The sequence below is a fragment of the Panthera leo genome, chromosome C2 (assembly GCF_018350215.1).
Source record: "Panthera leo isolate Ple1 chromosome C2, P.leo_Ple1_pat1.1, whole genome shotgun sequence".
Lineage (NCBI taxonomy): Eukaryota > Metazoa > Chordata > Mammalia > Carnivora > Felidae > Panthera > Panthera leo.
Window position 1 is genome coordinate 120,861,278 of NC_056687.1, and position 18,963 is coordinate 120,880,240.

The 18,963-nt window shown below is 34.7% G+C and overlaps 1 protein-coding gene across 1 annotated transcript in view; it reads left to right on the forward strand.

The window, feature by feature from the left end:
- Positions 1-18,963, forward strand: part of ATR (ATR serine/threonine kinase) — a 99,605-nt gene that overhangs the window by 70,067 nt on the left and 10,575 nt on the right. Inside the window, exons 33-42 of the mRNA XM_042955514.1 lie at positions 697-876; positions 1,316-1,475; positions 4,398-4,577; positions 6,341-6,483; positions 7,283-7,380; positions 7,810-8,042; positions 8,979-9,113; positions 10,655-10,855; positions 13,382-13,525; positions 16,089-16,239. Coding sequence (XP_042811448.1) covers positions 697-876; positions 1,316-1,475; positions 4,398-4,577; positions 6,341-6,483; positions 7,283-7,380; positions 7,810-8,042; positions 8,979-9,113; positions 10,655-10,855; positions 13,382-13,525; positions 16,089-16,239 — 1,625 coding nt within the window. The remainder of the gene's footprint in view (positions 1-696; positions 877-1,315; positions 1,476-4,397; positions 4,578-6,340; positions 6,484-7,282; positions 7,381-7,809; positions 8,043-8,978; positions 9,114-10,654; positions 10,856-13,381; positions 13,526-16,088; positions 16,240-18,963) is intronic.

Consider the following 18,963-nt stretch of genomic DNA (forward strand, 5'->3'; position numbering starts at 1 on the left):
AAAACATTTCAGGTCTGTTAGTTCACCTGAGAAAAATAATACATGTTATCATTGAAAAGATAAGTTAAGAACTTTTTTTTTTGTTTTCAGTTAAAAGAATTTGCTATAATTTGTATCAGCCCATTTGGAAACCGTTTAATGAAACCATAGATTGCACCACTGAGATTCTGTTCTGTAGCTACTCATCTGCATCCTCGAGCACTTAGTCATAGACACTGCATATTATATATGGAAAAAAACTTCTGTGAATGTGTCATGAGGGTTTCTATCATTCTTAGAAAAAATTAAAATTGTATTCATTTCACAGTTATTTACTGTCAGCTATGTCAGGCATATGCAAATATTTATGTTGATTCATAATGGATCTGTATTTTCTTTTATCTTCATATAGGCAATAAAATTTGATTTTCATATACTTGAATTTAGTTTTATATACCCTTCTCCAATTTACTTAATAGGAAATCGGGGACCATAGCAAAGCACTAAACATTTAAATCAACATAATTGGTGTTTAATACCTAATTTAAAAAGATAAAAATGTTACTGTTTATATACCAAGAATATATAAAATTAAAGTTCTTCCAAAGAAAACTGTACATTTTAGATTCTTCAGGGCTAATTTAAGTACATGCTTTGTGTATGAGATTAAGGGGCTGAATATGATAACATTTTAATATAGGCTCTATCTGTCTTCAGATTGCACATGTTGTGTGAATTGGAGCATAGCATCAAACCACTTTTTCAACAGTCTCCAGGTGATACCTCTCAAGAAGATTCTCTAAACTGGGTAGCTCGACTAGAAATGACCCAGAATTCCTACAGAGCCAAGGAGCCCATCCTGGCTCTCCGGAGAGCTTTGTTAAGCCTCAACAAAAGGTGTTTGACACTTTTTTTTTTATGTCAGTTATCATGAATTTGTTATTATACTTGCATATCCTTTGGGAGTATTTATCTTTCTTGATTTTCTCTCTGAATCTGTGTTTTTCTGTTATCAATTGTATAGTCGAAATCTGTATAGTTGAAATGAACCTAGTACTTAAGAATTACTTTTGTATGTACTGTATCTTGTTTTTTTTTTAATGTCCAAAACATATCTGGCAGAGGTACAGATAAAAGTTAGTATTAAAGTTTTCATAGACTTGTAATTGACAAAATTGACCACCCTGGGAAAATTAAAATTAGTTTTTTAACAAATCAAATTTCTTTGATTTCTTTGAAATAGTATATTAACAAGGTTCCATGTTAAGAGATATTTTTAAATTGTTGAATATACTTAAAAATTCTCTTTCCGTCTGTTTTTGTCATACTCATTTAGACCAGATTATAATGAAATGGTTGGAGGATGCTGGCTACAGAGTGCCAGAGTAGCTAGGAAGGCTGGTCACCACCAAACAGCCTACAATGCTCTCCTAAATGCTGGAGAATCACGACTTGCTGAACTGTATGTGGAAAGAGCAAAGTGGCTATGGTCCAAGGTATGGCCAAGGGAACGTCAGCATGTGAGTGTGTGTGTGTGTGTCATATGTGTATATATATATATATATATATATATATATATATATATATATATATATATATATGATATGTTATATATATAAGATATATACATCATATATATGATATATGAGATACATATATATATATCTCATATATCATATATATGATGTTGTAGATTATGTATGTCTTACCAAGGCCTAAGAGATGATCCTTAATCCCAATTCAGACTCTTTTCCTGTCGCCTTTCTTCATCCTACCATAATCTAGAAGAAACCATTTCTTCTTTCCTGAAGTCCCCAAATGGCTTTCCATTCAAGCTGAAAGTGCAGTTCTTTGTTTTCATCTGCCCTCCTTTTTTTTCTTGAGGGAAGCAGCCAATTTTTACTTTGTTTTTACCCTCTCTATATATAGACAGAGTATGTGCAGTAGGCACTCAAAAACTTATTTGTTAAATGAAAATAATACTGTTCCCTACTTATATCCTTGGCAGATAATTAGTTCTGGGTAGACTTGCCATTTTCACTCAAGATTAATTTCTAATCTAGCCTATCAGGAAGGGTTTAGCATAAGAACAAAAGTGCCCAGCAATCCCCAGATAAAAGCAATGGTAATGAGAAAGAAGCTTTTTGAGTATCTGAACTACTTGCAAAGGTTATGCCACAGATTTAAATGGCTGTTATTTATATATTTCCTTATGCTGGCCACCAGTCTAGAATTAGTAGTAAGCATAGCATGTTCTGAAAATTGACATTTAGCAGCTATAGCTGATGCCATCTGTTATTGTGGAGGCGAAAGTAATGACTCAGCCTGTATTTGTCATTACCTGATCATTTTCTGAGCTAGTGCTAGTCTGTATTGTAATGCCTTAAATTCACTGTGTTCAAAATGCAATTCATCATCTACCAGTCAATAACTGCTTCTCCTATATTTTCTATTTTTCTACATAGACTCTATTGAATCCTCTCATCTAAGACAGAAATCTGGGCATCATCTTGAACTTCTTCCTCTCCTTCATTTTCCACATCCAGTTGGAGATTAAATCTACCTTAGAAACATCTTTTGATTTTTTTTTTTAAGTAGACTCTACCTGTAGACATGGGGCTTGAATTCATGACCCTGAAATCAAGAGTTGCATGCTCTACCAACTGAGCCAGCCAAGTACCCCACTTTGGATTTTTAAAAAAAATTTTAATGTTTTTGAGAGAGAGAGAGAGAGAGAGAGAGAGAGAGAACAAGCAGGGGAGGGGCAGAGGGAGAGGGAGTCACAGAATCCAAAGCAGGCTCCAGGCTCCGAGCTGTCAGCACAGAGCCTGATGTGGGGCTCATGAGATCATGACCTGAGCTAAAGTCGGACGCTCAACTGACTGAGCCACCCAGGCACCCTGAATTTTTTTTTAATGTTTATTTATGTTTGAGATAAATAAATGAAAACTCACAGTGTGTGTGAGTTGGGGGAGGGGCAGAGAGAGAGGGAGACAGAAGCTCTGAAGCAGGTTCTGTGCTGACAGCAGAAAGCCCGATGTGGGGCTCAAACTCACAAACCGTGAGATCATAACCCGAACCAAAGTCAGATGCTTAACTGACTGAGCCACTCAGGCACCCCATCTTTTGATATTTTGATACATACTTCCAGTTATAAAATAGAAAAGTCATGGGGGTGTAATGTACAGCATGGTGGTGACTGTAGTTAATAATACCATATTGTATATTTGAAAGTTAAAAAAGAAACATCTTTTGAATCATCTCCGTCTTGTTTATCTCTGTTGCTTTCATGCATGCCTTTTAACATTTACAGCCTCTAATAATATTAATAGCCTTTTTTTTAATTTGCCTATTCCTCTGTGCCCATTACTGCAGTCTGTGATCTTTCTAAAATGCACATTGAATCATGTAGCTCCTCTGATAAATCTTCTGAAGTATTCTTCATACATTTATTATGAAGTCTGACCCCTAGAAAGTACACAAGGCTTTTCCTGATCGAGTTCCACTCTCCCTCTTCAGCTTCACCTGTCACTATCTCATAGACCCTTTAGGCGTCAGGTAAAACCAGATTACTTACCTTTTCCAGTAAAATTTTTATTCCTCCTTCTACCAAGAATGTCCTTCACTGAATACATTTCAAGAAAATTGCTATTGGGGCGCCTGGGTGGCGCAGTCGGTTAAGCGTCCGACTTCAGCCAGGTCACGATCTCGCGGTCCGTGAGTTCGAGCCCCGCGTCAGGCTCTGGGCTGATGGCTCGGAGCCTGGAGCCTGTTTCCGATTCTGTGTCTCCCTCTCTCTCTGCCCCTCCCCCGTTCATGCTCTGTCTCTCTCTCTGTCCCAAAAATAAAAAAATAAAAAACGTTGAAAAAAAAAAAATTAAAAAAAAAAGAAAATTGCTATTTATTATTTAAGACCTAATTTAAATTGTCTTCATTTGGTAACCTTTCCTGACTGTTGCTCTCCTCCATTTTCCTGTACCTTCATGTAGATTTAGAAGCGTCCCTTCTCTGTCCTTAATTATACCCATATATATTCCTCTGTTAATAGAACTTCACATCGTGTTGCTATTTTATATAGTCTATTTCTTCACTTGACTATGAACTTTTTTAAGCCAGAGATTTTGATTTATTCGTGTTTATCCCTAGTCATCTACATATGTGTTCAGTTTCTTGTACTTTGATTGACTGTAAGAATGAATGAGTGAATTAATGAATGAATTTGAGCTCTGTGTGATTTGAAGCAATGCTTCCTTTTTAGGATTTTACTTTCACAGGAGGGAAATGAGACATGAACATGAAATTACAAAGATTTATACATAAAACATACTTAATGGTCTTTAAATGCTAACAGTTTTGTTTTTCAAAAACAGAAATATGTTTTTAAATTAAAAGGCTTATTGTTTCCTTTTTCCTTTTAGGGTGATGTTCACCAGGCACTAATTGTTCTTCAGAAGGGTGTTGAATTATGTTTTCCTGAAAATAAAACCCCAACCGAGAGTAAGAACATGTTAATCCATGGTCGAGCTATGCTGCTAGTGGGCCGATTTATGGAAGAAACAGCTAACTTTGAAAGCAATGCAGTTATGAAAAAATATAAGGCAAGTATATGTATAATGCAGTTTCATTAAGAGTTCAGTCTTTTTTTGTTTTTGCAAATGGATAAAATGATTTTAGTCTATATGGAAAAACACATGTATAAAAATACCCAGGAAACTTTTTGACTTTTTAGTAGTGTAGATAGCATAAGAAGAATTATCATGAAGCAAATACACTCAAGAAACCATCACCCAGGTCAAGAAGTAGAATATTATTAGTACTCTATGACCCACCCTTTCACCCTCCTAAAGGTAATCACATTGCATCCTGCAATTTTTTGAACAAACACAATGTATACCTTCCTTACTAAGTATTAAGCTTTACATTGGTGGTATTATGAGAGAGCTACTTCCCAATAACCCATGAATCAAAGAAGAAATTGCAGTGGAAATTTAAAAATTATCTATAATAATAAACTAAATGATAATAAAAATACAACCTATCAAAACCTATAGGATTCGGGGGGCACATGGCTGGCTTAGTTGGAAGAGCATTTTTTTTTTTTTTTTTAAGTTTATTTATTTATTGTGAGAACAAGAGGTGGGAGAGCACAAGTAGGGTAGGGGCAGAGAGAGAAGCCCAAGCATTTTCTAATCCTGAAATTTTTTAAACCTGAAAATTTTTGTATATTTCCTTCATTCTCTTTGCTTCAGTGACTACATGGGGAAGGGACACTGGCAGCCTCGTCCCTGTGGCTGGTTGGGCATATGAATCCAGCATTTGTTCCATACATCTAGTCATGTTATTCTCTCCTCTATCCACAGGCAGGTTGCCATCTATAAATTTTCAAGAATAGATTCAGGGTAAACTCAAGATTTAAGGTTCCTGGTTCAAACTATGTTCTCAAACTTGCTTGAATTAAGAGTGGAACTTCATTTAAAAGGTTTTTTTGTTTTGTTTTGTTTTGTTTTTTTGTAGTCAGCCATCCTATGTATTTTCCATCACATTTCAAATAATGTTATTTTAAAATAAATACACAAGGCAGGAAAAGGGAAATGAAATGATATAGGGGACAAAGTAAGAGGGACCAGAAAGGTTGGAAAAAACTTGGAAGATTGTGGCCTCACAGAAGTCAAGGGAGAAAGTGTTTCCAAGAGGAAATGGTGAGGACAACAGAAACAGATGCTGAAGAGAGTTCAAATGAGACCAGAATTGGAAAGGATCTTTTAGATTTAAGGATCTGCTTTAGTGGAATACTGAAGACTGAAACCGTGAAGAAACAGTTTGAGGAGTGTGTGACGTGAATTCTTAGAAACCGGATTATGAAGTTGAGAGGGAGGGCAATTATCTGTGACAGATCTTGGAGAAAAATAAGATGTAATTTTTTTTTTTTTTTAGCCATATTTTTATGCTTTTAAACCCTGTCCTCCTCAGGGCTTTGATATTCTCCTTTCACTGAGATTTTTTTTAATAAAAAAATATATATGCACACATTCATAAAACACTTTAATCCATCTGGAAATTATTTTGATATATCATATAAAGTGGCAATGTAAATGGAGTTTTCTTTTCTTAAATAGCTGATTATTCTGACACTATTTCATGTTGGCCGGTGGACAACCCACCAGAACCAACCAGCTATCCTAAGAAAACCTTTTTAAGAAAACAGCTATTCTTTATCCAAATCAAAGAATCATTGTTCCTTTGACTTTGCTCTGCCTCCATGTGGGTCTCATACTTTTGATCCCTAATCATCTATTCATACTTTATTTCCCAGCATAGTTTGGGGGTTTCTTATGTGAACATCTGGTATTCTCTTTTACAGGATGTGACCTTGTTCCTGCCAGAGTGGGAAGATGGGCATTTTTATCTTGCCAAGTACTATGACAAATTGATGCCCATGGTCACAGATAACAAGATGGAAAAGCAGGGTGATCTCATTCGGTATATAGTTCTTCATTTTGGCAGGTAAGTGTGAGAACTGTATGTGTGCTGATTAAATATGTGAGAGTGCCTCTTTTATCACAGATCTTAATGTGTTCAGGACGTTTTCTGTTTCACCACTGATTCAGTCTTTAACCTTAGATAAGATATGTTTTTTCTTTATATCATTCTTTCTTCCTTTTAAAAACTAAACTTTATTAGCGGAAAAAGTAGTGTGTGTGTATGTGTGTGTGTGTACATTTTTTTTTTAATTCAGCAGTGCCAGTATTATACAATGAAAATTAAGTGCCCTTCCCATTCCAGACCCTCAGCTTCTGAGTCTCCCTCCCTAGAATTTTAGAAGACTCTTAATGTAATATATTTAGTGGTTATAATTAATTACCAATGGAATGTCTCCTTCCTGCCCATTCTGCTAAGAAATACATATGAAAATCATTTTGACATTAGACTTGTAGGAAGAGCTTATCTCTTAGACTAGATAACAGGTGAAATATAACTTGATTTTATATATATCATTGTATTATAATCAAATAGTGTATTGTCTCATGCCTACTGTTTATATTTTCACATATTATTTCCTAAGAAGTAATAATGACATTCCATTCATTCTTCTTGGCATAGGCAATGTGGAGCTTAGTGAAGAATATAGTAACAAAAAGAGATAAGGGAGTTGAAGATAACCTCTACTAAGAAGAAATACAACATAATTTTTGTCAGAAGGCTATGCAAAATTCAAGTGGTAGTTTAAGTCTTTACATTTTAATCTACATAATGTAAAAAAAGAGCACTGTGTTAATAACGTTTTTTTTCTGTAAAATTGCAGATCTCTACAATATGGGAACCAATTCATATATCAGTCAATGCCACGAATGTTATCACTATGGCTTGATTTTGGTGCTAAGGCATATGAATGGGAAAAAGGTATAATTTTTTTATGTAAAAATTTCAAGGGATAAGAATTTTAACTTTAGCATAAAGTCACATTTGGCTTGGCAATCTAACTTACAAAAAGCTAGAAATAAATTTGATAATTAAGATTGCATGTAAGTGTAAGAAACTAAAGTTAAGAAAAGAGGAAATGCGTGGACTTAGTTGTTAGTCCATGGACTAAACGCATGGACTTAGTTGTTGCAGTTCACAGCCTGCAAATGAGAATCTTCTCATTCATTCAACAACCCAACACATATTGAGAGGAACTAGTTTAAACCAAATAAGTTATCCTAAAAATTATAATGAACTGTGGCTTGTTCTGTGTTTCTAGTGAAAATTAATTGCCCTTGAGTTTTTCAGTGACCCTGAATATTTTAACTGTTTTTTCTTCACTGTTTTTTTAACTTTGTTTTTTTCCAGCTGGCCGTTCTGATCGTGTACAAATGAGAAATGATTTAGCTAAAATAAACAAGGTTATTACAGAGCACACAAATCACTTAGCACCGTATCAGTTTTTGACTGCTTTTTCACAGTTGATCTCCCGAATTTGTCATTCTCACGATGAAGTTTTTGTTGTCTTGATGGAAATTATAGCCAAAGTGTTTCTGGCCTATCCTCAACAAGCAATGTGGATGATGACAGCTGTGTCAAAGGTAATATAATAGTCACTACAGTGTCGTTTTCCATTTTATATGGCATTGATTATTTAATGTTAATATGAAGATGTAAGTTCCATTGTTTCTTTCTTAGATTAGTAGTAAAACATTGATTTTAAATACTTGAAAAAAGAGAAAGTAAAGCATTATATGTCATTTTAAAGTTCAGGAATATGTACCATATCAAATGAAAGGACAGGTACGTTAAGGTCAAAGAATTCAGCATCCTGTTTCTCTATGAAGTCTAATAAACTTTAGTGCATGGTATAAAAATGGTAGCCTACTTTTTTCGAAGTGTTTTATCTGAAGTACCTAAACTTTTAATAATAGAAAAGCTTTATTGCATTATTAATAAGCATTTATAAGGTGGCAAATATATTTAATTATAAATATTTTGGAGAATTTGGAAAATACACAGAGATCTAAAAAGGAAAACTAAAATTCACTAATTCTACCATTAATATTCTTCCGTATTTTTGTATGTATATTTTCTATGCATATTTTAATGCTAAATTTGGATTATAGAGATAGAGAATTTGATATTTTTCACCTACAATTGTTACCATAAGCATGTTCGTATGAATTCAATATTCTTTGAAGACGCAGTTTTAATAATTATATAAAATTCTATAGTAATTTATTTTCTGTAATTTATTTAACTGTTGGTTTTCCATAGTTTTACTCTTGTAATACATCTAGACACATCTGTATTCTCATTTCTGATTATTCTACCAGGATAAATTCTAAGAATGGAATTCATAAGATAACAGCATTTTTATGGCTGTTGAAAGCATTGCCGAATTGATTACCAGGAAATTTGAATAGTATAAATTCTCATCATCATCATGAATACTTTTTAAGTTGATTTGTGTCAAAATTTTGTTATTTTTTTAAAATCTTTTATAAAACTACATTTAATTTTTTTTATGACAGTCTTCTTATCCCATGCGTGTGAACAGATGCAAGGAAATCCTAAATAAAGCTATTCATATGAAAAAATCCTTAGAAAAGTTTGTTGGAGATGCAACTCGCCTAACAGATAAGCTTCTAGAATTGTGCAATAAACCGGTATGATCATAAATCTCACTACTTATAGACCAGTACTGGATAATTTATACAAAACTTCTGTATGATTTTAGCTGGTTGTCTTTCATTTGATTAGTTAAGTGAAAATTCTAACAAATGAGTGTACACATACATCAAAATTCATCAGATTGTGTACTTAACCTCAATAAAGCTTTTTTTAAATTTTCTAACCTGTCCCTCTCTCAGATATACTCAAAAATTTCTAAAAGCTCTTTTTAATGTAGATTATTCAGAGAGTAAATTATCCATATCTATTAGAAATAATTTAAGTAGAAGGATATGAAATAGGCTCTAAAAATATAAATATGTAAAATACTCATAGTTATCTCTGTTATTATTTTGTGTCATATCTTTAAAGTTTCAAAACTTACATGTTAACCTACAGATATGAGAGGAAAGAAGATTGGAGTTTTGATTTTCATTTCATTTCATTCTTTCAGTACACATTTATTTCATTGCCTCTGAGGGAACAGGCACTATGCTGAAACAAAGATAAATAAGACATGTTCTGCTGCCTTGAGGAGTTGATAGAATCATAGGGAAGAAAGGAGATGATTATCATCTAGTTTAATGACTACTTTTTTCAGTATATTTCTGTAATGAACATGCTTAAGGGGTAACCCACTCTTTTACCCAAGGAATTGGAAAAGTACCCTAAAGAATACCTAGAAAAGGTAAAAGTAGGGAATGAGGATAGTTATAAGGAGGGAGAAAGAGACTCTTTATAAGTAAATAGCTAGATTTCACTTTACATACATATTCAGTCTATTCGCTCTTTATAGATAAGAAAATACAGACTATTCTATGTCTCACCTTCCCTTCATCAATTAACACCTTGAAAGAAAAATATGTTTTTGCTATCTGCATTAGTCCTATTTGACCTTTGATGTACTTGGCATTATCAAAGACAGTGTTATGATAATGGTAAACATTTACTATGCACTGGCACTTTTCTAAATGCTACACATGTATAAGTTTTCAGTTCTTTATCTGAAATTTTTGTAGCCAGCTACATTTAGGAATTCAGAATTTTTCACATTTTTAAAGGTAATGCAGTGTATGTACTTAATATTGAGTATCCCTACTGCAGTTATTCTGTTAAAATGTCCCATAATCGGTTACATAACTGTTTCTGCAGTAAAACATACTAATCTTTGTTCTAAGTGAGAAGTTCAGGTATCATTTTGCTGCCAAATGAGATTTAGTACTGAATAAAAGGTTTGATTTACACAACTTTTTGGATTTTGTAATAGGGGATAATAGACTATATGCCTCTATTATCTCCTTTATTATCTCCTTTAGTCATTAAACAGCCCTGTGGTATAGGTACTATTACTGATGCAGTGAAAGAATACAGAGTAGGTAAAATGAGATGTATAAAAAATTTTTAGAAAACCACTGACTGCTTAACCATTGTGATTAAAATACTGTAGAAATGGAATTTTTGTTTTGGTTGAAATTAAGCATTCTACAATTCAAGGTAAACACAGAGTAATTAAAACGTACTGTTTTTTTTCCCCCAGGTGGATGGAAGTAGTTCTACATTAAGTATGAGCACTCATTTTAAAATGCTTAAAAAGCTGGTAGAAGAACCAACATTTAGTGAAATCCTCATTCCTTTACAGTCAGTCATGATACCTACTCTTCCATCAATTCCGGGTGCTCATGCCAACCACGAGCCATTTCCTGGGCATTGGGCCTATATTGCCAGCTTTGACGATACGGTAAACTTCAATGTTACATAACTAACTACAATTTTAAAATTTAGTGAAGTTAGAAACGGCAAAGTAAGTTTAGAGGTGTCTTTCTCAGAAAGTAAGTAAATTGTATTTACAAAGAAAAAAATGATTAGAAGTACAGAAAAGTAAAACTTTATACCAGTGGGACAAAATTAAATGTTAAAAATGTTCCCAAGATCTATGACCCACAAAAATATCCATATGGAGAAGACTGGTACTTTTCTAATGTGTATTATGATGAACAAGAGCCATGCATCTTAAATAGCATACTAGGGGAGATGGTTCCTTCAGAATTTTTAGCTTTTTATGTCCTCCCTTGAACACATTTTCTCTTCTCAACTTTTCTAGTACATATTGCTAACATTACATGTCTTTTTCTAATCATGTGCTACCTTTGTTTCGTCAGCTTTTCAATCATATACATTTTATCTTCCCTTGTGCATTGTAAGATATACACACACAATATTTAGACTTATTTCCCTTTTAATCATGTATAACCCCTAGGACAGTGTCCTTAAAAAAATGATTGAGTATTTTGATTTTTTAGATGTTCATATTGTTTTAGTTTGAGTATAATTTTTATTTTCCACAATTTGACTTTTCCATACTTTCTTTTGTCCTAAAAATGGAGAAAAAAATGAGAACAAAATATAGTTTTTGTTTATACTTTGGAAGGACACAAAATTCAGCTAAGAAGAACTTGATTTTTTTTTTGAAGTATAATATGTAACTATAAATGTAACTTTTATTTTTTATTTTATTTTAATGTTCATTTATTTTTGAGAGAGAGAGCAAGAGAGAGCTGCATGTGTGTGAGTGGGGGGGGAGGAGCAGAGAGAGAAGGAGACACAGAATCCAAAGCAGGCTCCAGGCTCTGAGCTGTCAGCACAGAGCCTGATGCAGGGCTCGAACCCACAAACCACGAGATCGTGACTCGAGCCAAAGCTGGGTGCTTAACTGACTGAGCCACCTAGGTACCTAAATATATGACTATTTTAAAGAAATGGTACTAGAGCATTTCTAAGTGAAATTTTTTTAATGTTTATTTAATTTTCAGGGAGAGAATGGGTGAGTGGCAGAGAGAGGGTGGGGATAGAGGATCCGAAGGGGGCTTTGTACTGACAGTAGAGAGGCCAACATAGGGCTCACATGCTTGCACTCATGAACCATGAGATCATGATCTGAGCCGATTTCAGATGCTCAACTGACTGAGCCATCCAGGTGCCCCCTAAGTAAATACTTTTCATAACTGTGTTTGTTCCAGCAAGTCTATAGATCAAAACATTTAATTGCTTCATAGCCAGATACTAAACCATATAATGAAATCATTCTTACTTGTAATCAGGTTTTGTTTTTAACTTAAGAATAATACTCAGCTTATTGACTCACCTTATTAGGTAGACTTGATTTTGGAAAGAGTTTCTTTTTTCAAAAATCAAGTTACATTAAATTGATAATCATTTCTTACCCTAAAGACATTTAGGGGCACCTGGGTGGCTCAGTTGGTTTAGCGTCCGACTTCGGCTCAGGTCATGATCTCACTGCTCGTGAGTTTGAGCCCTGCATCGTGCTCTGTGCTGACAGATTAGAGCCTGGACCCTGCTTCGGATTCTGTGTCTCCCTCTCTCTCTCTCTCTACCCCTCCCCTGCTTGTGCTCTGTCTTTTCCCTCTCTCAAAAATAAATAAACATTAAAAATAAAATTTAAAAACAGTGCCTACAGCTCTGAAGACAGGCTCTGAAAAATGTTTCAAAAGTCATTTAAACATTGTGACTGTTCTGAAGAGAATACCTAAGTTTAGATGTATAAGCAGTTACATTACTGATAAAGTAATCCTTTTACTTTATATCCACTCCTAATGGGTGAAAGTGGGTCTCTATTCATGGGCAACCCATTCTTTTCATAGATGATAGGTGATTACGATCAAAGACATCTTTAAAGGGGCACCTGGGTGGCTCAGTTTGTTAAGCGTCTGACTTCATCTCAGGTCATGATCTCGCATTTCGTGGGTTTGAGACCCATGTCAGGCTCTGTACTGACATCTCGGAACCTGGAGCCTGCTTCGGATTCTGTGTCTCCCTCCCTTTCTGCCCCTCCCCTGCTCATGCTCTGTCTCTCTCAAAAATAAATAAACATTAAAAAAAAAAGAAATCATTAAAATAATAAACTTACTACACAATATAGGTTATTATATTCTTTTTGTTAGGTAGCACAATTTTTAAATATAAAAGTTTAAATGGGGGTGCCAGGGTGGCTCAGTTGGTTAAGCGGCAGACTCTTGACTTCGGCTCAGGTCATGATCTCATGGTCCTGAGATTGAGCCCTGCATCAGGTGCGCGTACGCACTCTCTCCCTCCCTCCCTCTTTCTCTCTCTCTTTCTGTTTTTCTATTGTTCCCCCTCTCCCTCTGCCCCTCTCCCCTACTAACACACACTCTCTCTCAAAAAAAATAAAAAATAAAAAATTTAAAGAATCTTGACCTTAACTTCTATATAATTCATCATCTTTTAGGTGGAAATTCTTGCATCCCTTCAGAAACCAAAGAAGATCTCTTTAAAAGGATCAGATGGAAAGTTCTACATCATGATGTGTAAGCCTAAAGATGACCTGAGAAAGGATTGTAGACTGATGGAATTTAATTCCTTGATTAATAAGGTTTGGAGATAGTTTGCTTTAATTTTAGAATTACAGTAATTACTATCATTGTGATAGGAACTTTTCAGTATGCAAATAGATCATTCTTTTTTTTTTTAATTTTTTTTAACGTTTATTTATTTTTGAGACAGAGAGAGACAGAGCATGAACGGGGGAGGGTCAGAGAGAGGGAGACACAGAATCTGAAACAGGCTCCAGGCTCTGAGCTGTCAGCACAGAGCCCGACGTGGGGCTCGAACTCACGGACCGCGAGATCATGACCTGAGCCGAAGTTGGCCGCTTAACCGACTGAGCCACCCAGACGCCCCAGATCATTCTTAAAAAGAGAATGAAATGTACTACCTTTTTTGTTTTCACTTAATTTTTTTTAATTGGGATAAAATTTACCATTTTAACCATTTTGACCTGTTCAGTTAGTGACATTAAGTACATACACATTGTTGTGCAACCATCCCCACCATCCCTCTCCAGAACTTTTGCCATCTTTTCATACCAAAACTCTGTATCCAGTAAACAATAACTCCTCATTCCTCTTCCTCCCCAGCCTCTGGTAACCACCATTCTACTTTGTATCTCTATGAATTTGACTACTCTAGGTACCTTGTAGAAGTGGAATCATATAGTTTTGGGCCTTTTTTACCGGCTTTTTCACTTGGTATTGTCTTCAGGTTTCATCCATGTTACAATGTGTCAGAATTTTTTTCCCTTATAAGGCTGAATAATATACCATTGTATGTGTATATTGCATTTTGTTTATTCATTCATCTATCAAGGGACACTTAGAATGTTTCTACCTTTTGCTATTGTGAATAATGCTGCCATGAACATAGGTATATAAATAACTCTGAATTCCTGCATTCAGTCTTTTGAGTGTGTATACAGAAGTGGAATTGCTGGGTTCATGTAACTTTTTAAAAAATTAGATTACCTTTATTATGTTGAGAAAAATGTGTAAGACCTGTTAATGAGGGAAAATATTTTCTATTGAATGCTTTTTTTTTTAATGTTTATTAACGTTTTTTGAGAGAGAGAGAGAGAGAGAGAGCACAAGTACAGGAGGGACAGAGAGAGAGGGAGAGACAGAATCTGAAGTAGGCTCCAGGCTCCAAGCTGTCAGCACAGAGCCCAACACAGGGCTTGAACTCACAAACAGCGAGATCATAACCTGAGTTGAAGTCAGATGCTTAATCGAGTGAGCCACCCAATCGCCCTTCCCAAACATTTTAAATAAATTTTTAAAAAAGTCCTTCATTTCATATTGCCTTTGAAATGGGCTTTTAATGTGGTATAAAGTTTTGTTTTGTTTTTTAAATATTCTTATTTATTTTTGAGAGATAGCATGAGCAGGGAAGGGTCAGAGAAGGAGGGAGACACAGAGTCCAAAGCAGGGTCCAGGCTCCGAGCTGTCAGCATAGAGCCCGATGTGGGACTTGAAATCGGGAACCGTGAGATCATGACCTGAGCCGAAGTCGGACGCTCAATCGACTGAGCCACCCAGGCGCCCCTAAAAAACTTTTTTTAAATGTTTGGTAAATTGGTAACTTAATTCACTGACTGTTAAACCAATTAGTATGTTCATCCGTAGCTCCCTTGAGTGTTTTTCTGGTTAGGAGTATTAGATGGCCTGGCTTTAGTTTATAAATGTATCTTTTTCAGTTTTGTTACTGATTAATTTATTTCGTTACTGTTCTCCTCATTGCCATGGTCAGATACTGTAGCCTGATTTTCAAAAACTACAGTCTGTGTTTGTCTAGGAGACCACAAACTGATCTTTACATGTAAATTCTAATACTATACTGTTTGGCTGACATTTATGTAGCCTACTTATTCCTGGCATTTAAAATATGTTTTTGGTTAGTGGTTGTGCTTTTGAATTGGACAAATTGCAATTATACTTATATGCTTAGTCTGTTTGTGTCCTACAGTTCCAGAATTAAACAAAATACTGTTTATCCTTTCCTAAATTAATTCAGAATTAATCAAATGAGATGTAAAAAGCTTTCTTCTGCTAGGAGATAGTTTTTCAAATGAAGCTGTAATATCAAGCTGCAAGAATAAAAATAAAATTTTTATACAATATATAAAATAAAAATTTTAAGGACATCATAAAACTCATACTTTTTTGTTTATAAATTTTTGAGATAATCAAAATTAAATAGCAGTCTTTGTACCTAAGGACTTAACATTTCAGTAATATCTATAAAGCAATAAACAGTGAAAGAACATTTTGTCATTGAATATACAACTTTAATACTTTCAACACAGTATTCTCACGTTAATAATTAAAAAAGTGAATGGGTTGCCCATGAATAGTGAATAATTCTCAGTGAATAATTAAAAAAGAGGGACTTGCCCAAGGCATTTTTAATGATTTGGAAAAAGAGGATGGATACTATCCTAGTAGTATCCTTTCCTACCATTCTGAAGAATTATTCATCTATACCACAGAGTAAACTTTCACTGACATTCTTTTGCTATGAAATGAATAATTTTTAGATATATTTGACATGACATGTAGAATTCTGAATTTTTAAGTTTATGTGTTGTTGTTTTTTTTTAATAGTGCTTGAGAAAAGATGCAGAATCTCGCAGAAGAGAACTTCATATCCGAACATACGCAGTTATTCCCCTGAATGATGAATGTGGGATTATTGAATGGGTTAACAACACTGCTGGCTTGAGACCTATTCTGACCAAACTATATAAGGAAAAGGGTACTAAAATGAATTCTTAAAGTACAAATATATAATGAGTATAAAATCTAACATGTATAATTGTTATTAACATATCTCATTGTACCTCTTTTTTAATAAGCCATAGTAGAATTTCTAGGTCAAATGATAGTCTATATACAGAAGTACTAAGGTGTTTGTCTTTACACCTTCCTTCTCTATCTTTATCCCGAAAAATTTGATGTAGCTTACAAAAATGTACATGAAAATTTGTTTTTCACAGAGGTTTTGGTTAGCAATTCTGAAACTACTTTACATGTATACTCAACTTTATTTTTTATTTATTTATTTTTAATGTTTATTTTTGAGAGAGAGAGAGAGAGCATGAGCAGGGGAGGGACAGAGACTGAGGGAGATGCAGAATCAGAAGTAGGCTCCAGGCTCTGAGCTGTCAGCACAGAGCCTGACACAGAGCTCGAACCCATGAGCTGTGAGATCATGACCTGAGCTGAAGTTGGATGCCTAACCGGCTGAGCCACCCAAGCACCCCTGTATACTCAACTTTAGCAAATAAATAAATATATTGTGGATAATGAGAGCTAGTTTTCTTCTACTGTCAGAGGAAGAAAAGGAGAAAGAAGGTTTGAATAAAGCCAAAAGTATTAGATTGGAATTAGAGACTCCAACTGGCCAAGCCTCAGATAATTTGAGCAAGAAAATAAATAATGATAGTATAGATTATAACTCATGGAATAAAATTGACATGAGTCCACACTGATGTAAATAAATGCTTCAATAAATAAGTAGGGAAGTAGGAACAGTTCTTCCTTACAATACATAATAGATCTTCCTTGTAGTTAATGAATGTAGAGGAAATTATGGAAATAGAAAATCACCAATTAGCAAGTACCACAATAATAATTATTGCAGGCAGCGATTATCAATGGATGTTGAAATTAATGGGCAAAAGGTTATTTGTAGGGTCTCAAAGTATCTCCCCATAAGCTACTTCTTAATTAAAAAGGAAGAAAAGTAGTAACTTTACAGTGGAGAAACAAAAATATGACTGGTTAGAACTCTTAAAAAATTTCAAGGTAATCAAAGACAAAGACAAAAATTACTCACATTTGAGGACATTAAGGAGATAATGACAGCTGAGTGTAATAAGGGATCCTGATTGGATCCTGGCCCAGACAAAGGATAGTAGTGGGACATTTGGTGAAATTTGATAAGGTCTAAAGGTTAGTTAATAATATTGTAACAATATTGAGTTCCTTAGGTAATTGTACTATTGTTATAAAAGATACAGACATTAAGAATAGCTAGATGAAGAACATATGGGATGATAGATGAAGTTATCAGAATAAGGTAGAAAATAAGTTATTCTCTTCCCTAGGGCCACTGTAACAAAGTGCTACAAACAACAGAAATGTATTCTTTCACAATTTGGGAATTGTGAATCCAAAATCTTGGTGTCAGTAGGGCCATCTCTCTGCAAGCTCTAGCAGAGAAACTTCCATGCATTTCTGTCAGCTTCTGCTCTCTTCAGCAATATTTGATGTTACTTAGCTTATAGACTCATCACTTTACTCGCTCTATTCTCCGTCATCGTACAGTGTTGTCCCTAAGTCTATATGTCTGTTTTCTTATACAGTATTTTATACACAGTCATAGTGTATTAAGGGCCCACCATAATGACCTCATCTTAACTTTATTATATGGGCAGCAACCCTACTTTCAATTAAGGTCACATTCACAGGTACCAGGGATTAGGACTTAAACACATTTTTTTAGGGTACAATTTAACCCATAACAATAAGTAACATTTATAAGTTACTGTATCATTGTGCTAAGTATGTTATATGCCTTGTTTTTTATTGTTAAGTGATTATCCCTATTTTATGTACAGTACAGAGGTTAAGTAACTTCCCCACGTTCACAAAGCTGATAAGTTGCAGAGCTGAAACTCACACACTGGACTCTTATTCCAAGGAATTTACTATTGACTATTTTATTGGAAGGATGAAATAAAGTTTTAGTTATTGTTATTGGATTTTTTTTAATATTAAAAAAAACTTTTTTAAATACCGTGAACACATGGGAATTATGTAACATTTGAGACTGAAAACATCAAATCTCAAACTTATCCTTAAAACTTTGGCTCTGCCTTGGGTGTAAAAAGCACCAAACTGAGGTGCCTGAGTGGCTCAGTCAGTTGAGTATCTTACTCTTGATTGCAGCTCCAATCATGATCCCAGGGTTGTGGGATTGAGCCCTATATCAGGCTCTATGCTGAGCATGGAGCCTGATTGAGATATTTTCTCTCTCTCTCTCTCTCTCTCTCTTCCTCTCTTCCTCTCTCCCCACCTTTCCTTCTCACTGCCTCTCTCCCCTTTTCCCTCTGCCCCTATCCCCCATTTGTACTTTCTCTCTTAAAAAAAAAAAGTATCTAAACCAAGGTGGGCCTGAAAGGCACTTTATAGACTGTAGTCATATCACCCATCTAATATAAGCTCACCAGTATATCAGAAGGAAAATTTCTTGTTTTTCTCCAGATGATTTGCATTGTACAAGATTAGCTCAAGAATCAGCTATACTATGAATCTTACAGGCTAGCCTTCACACAGTAAATTATTTCAAAGCACCATTGTAGGTTTTTAAATAATGATTCAGTGTGGACCTATACTACATGCTGATTAACAGAGAGATTAGTACAATTTTAGTGAGGACTACAGCATTTTACAATTCCAGGGTACTCCTCACGTT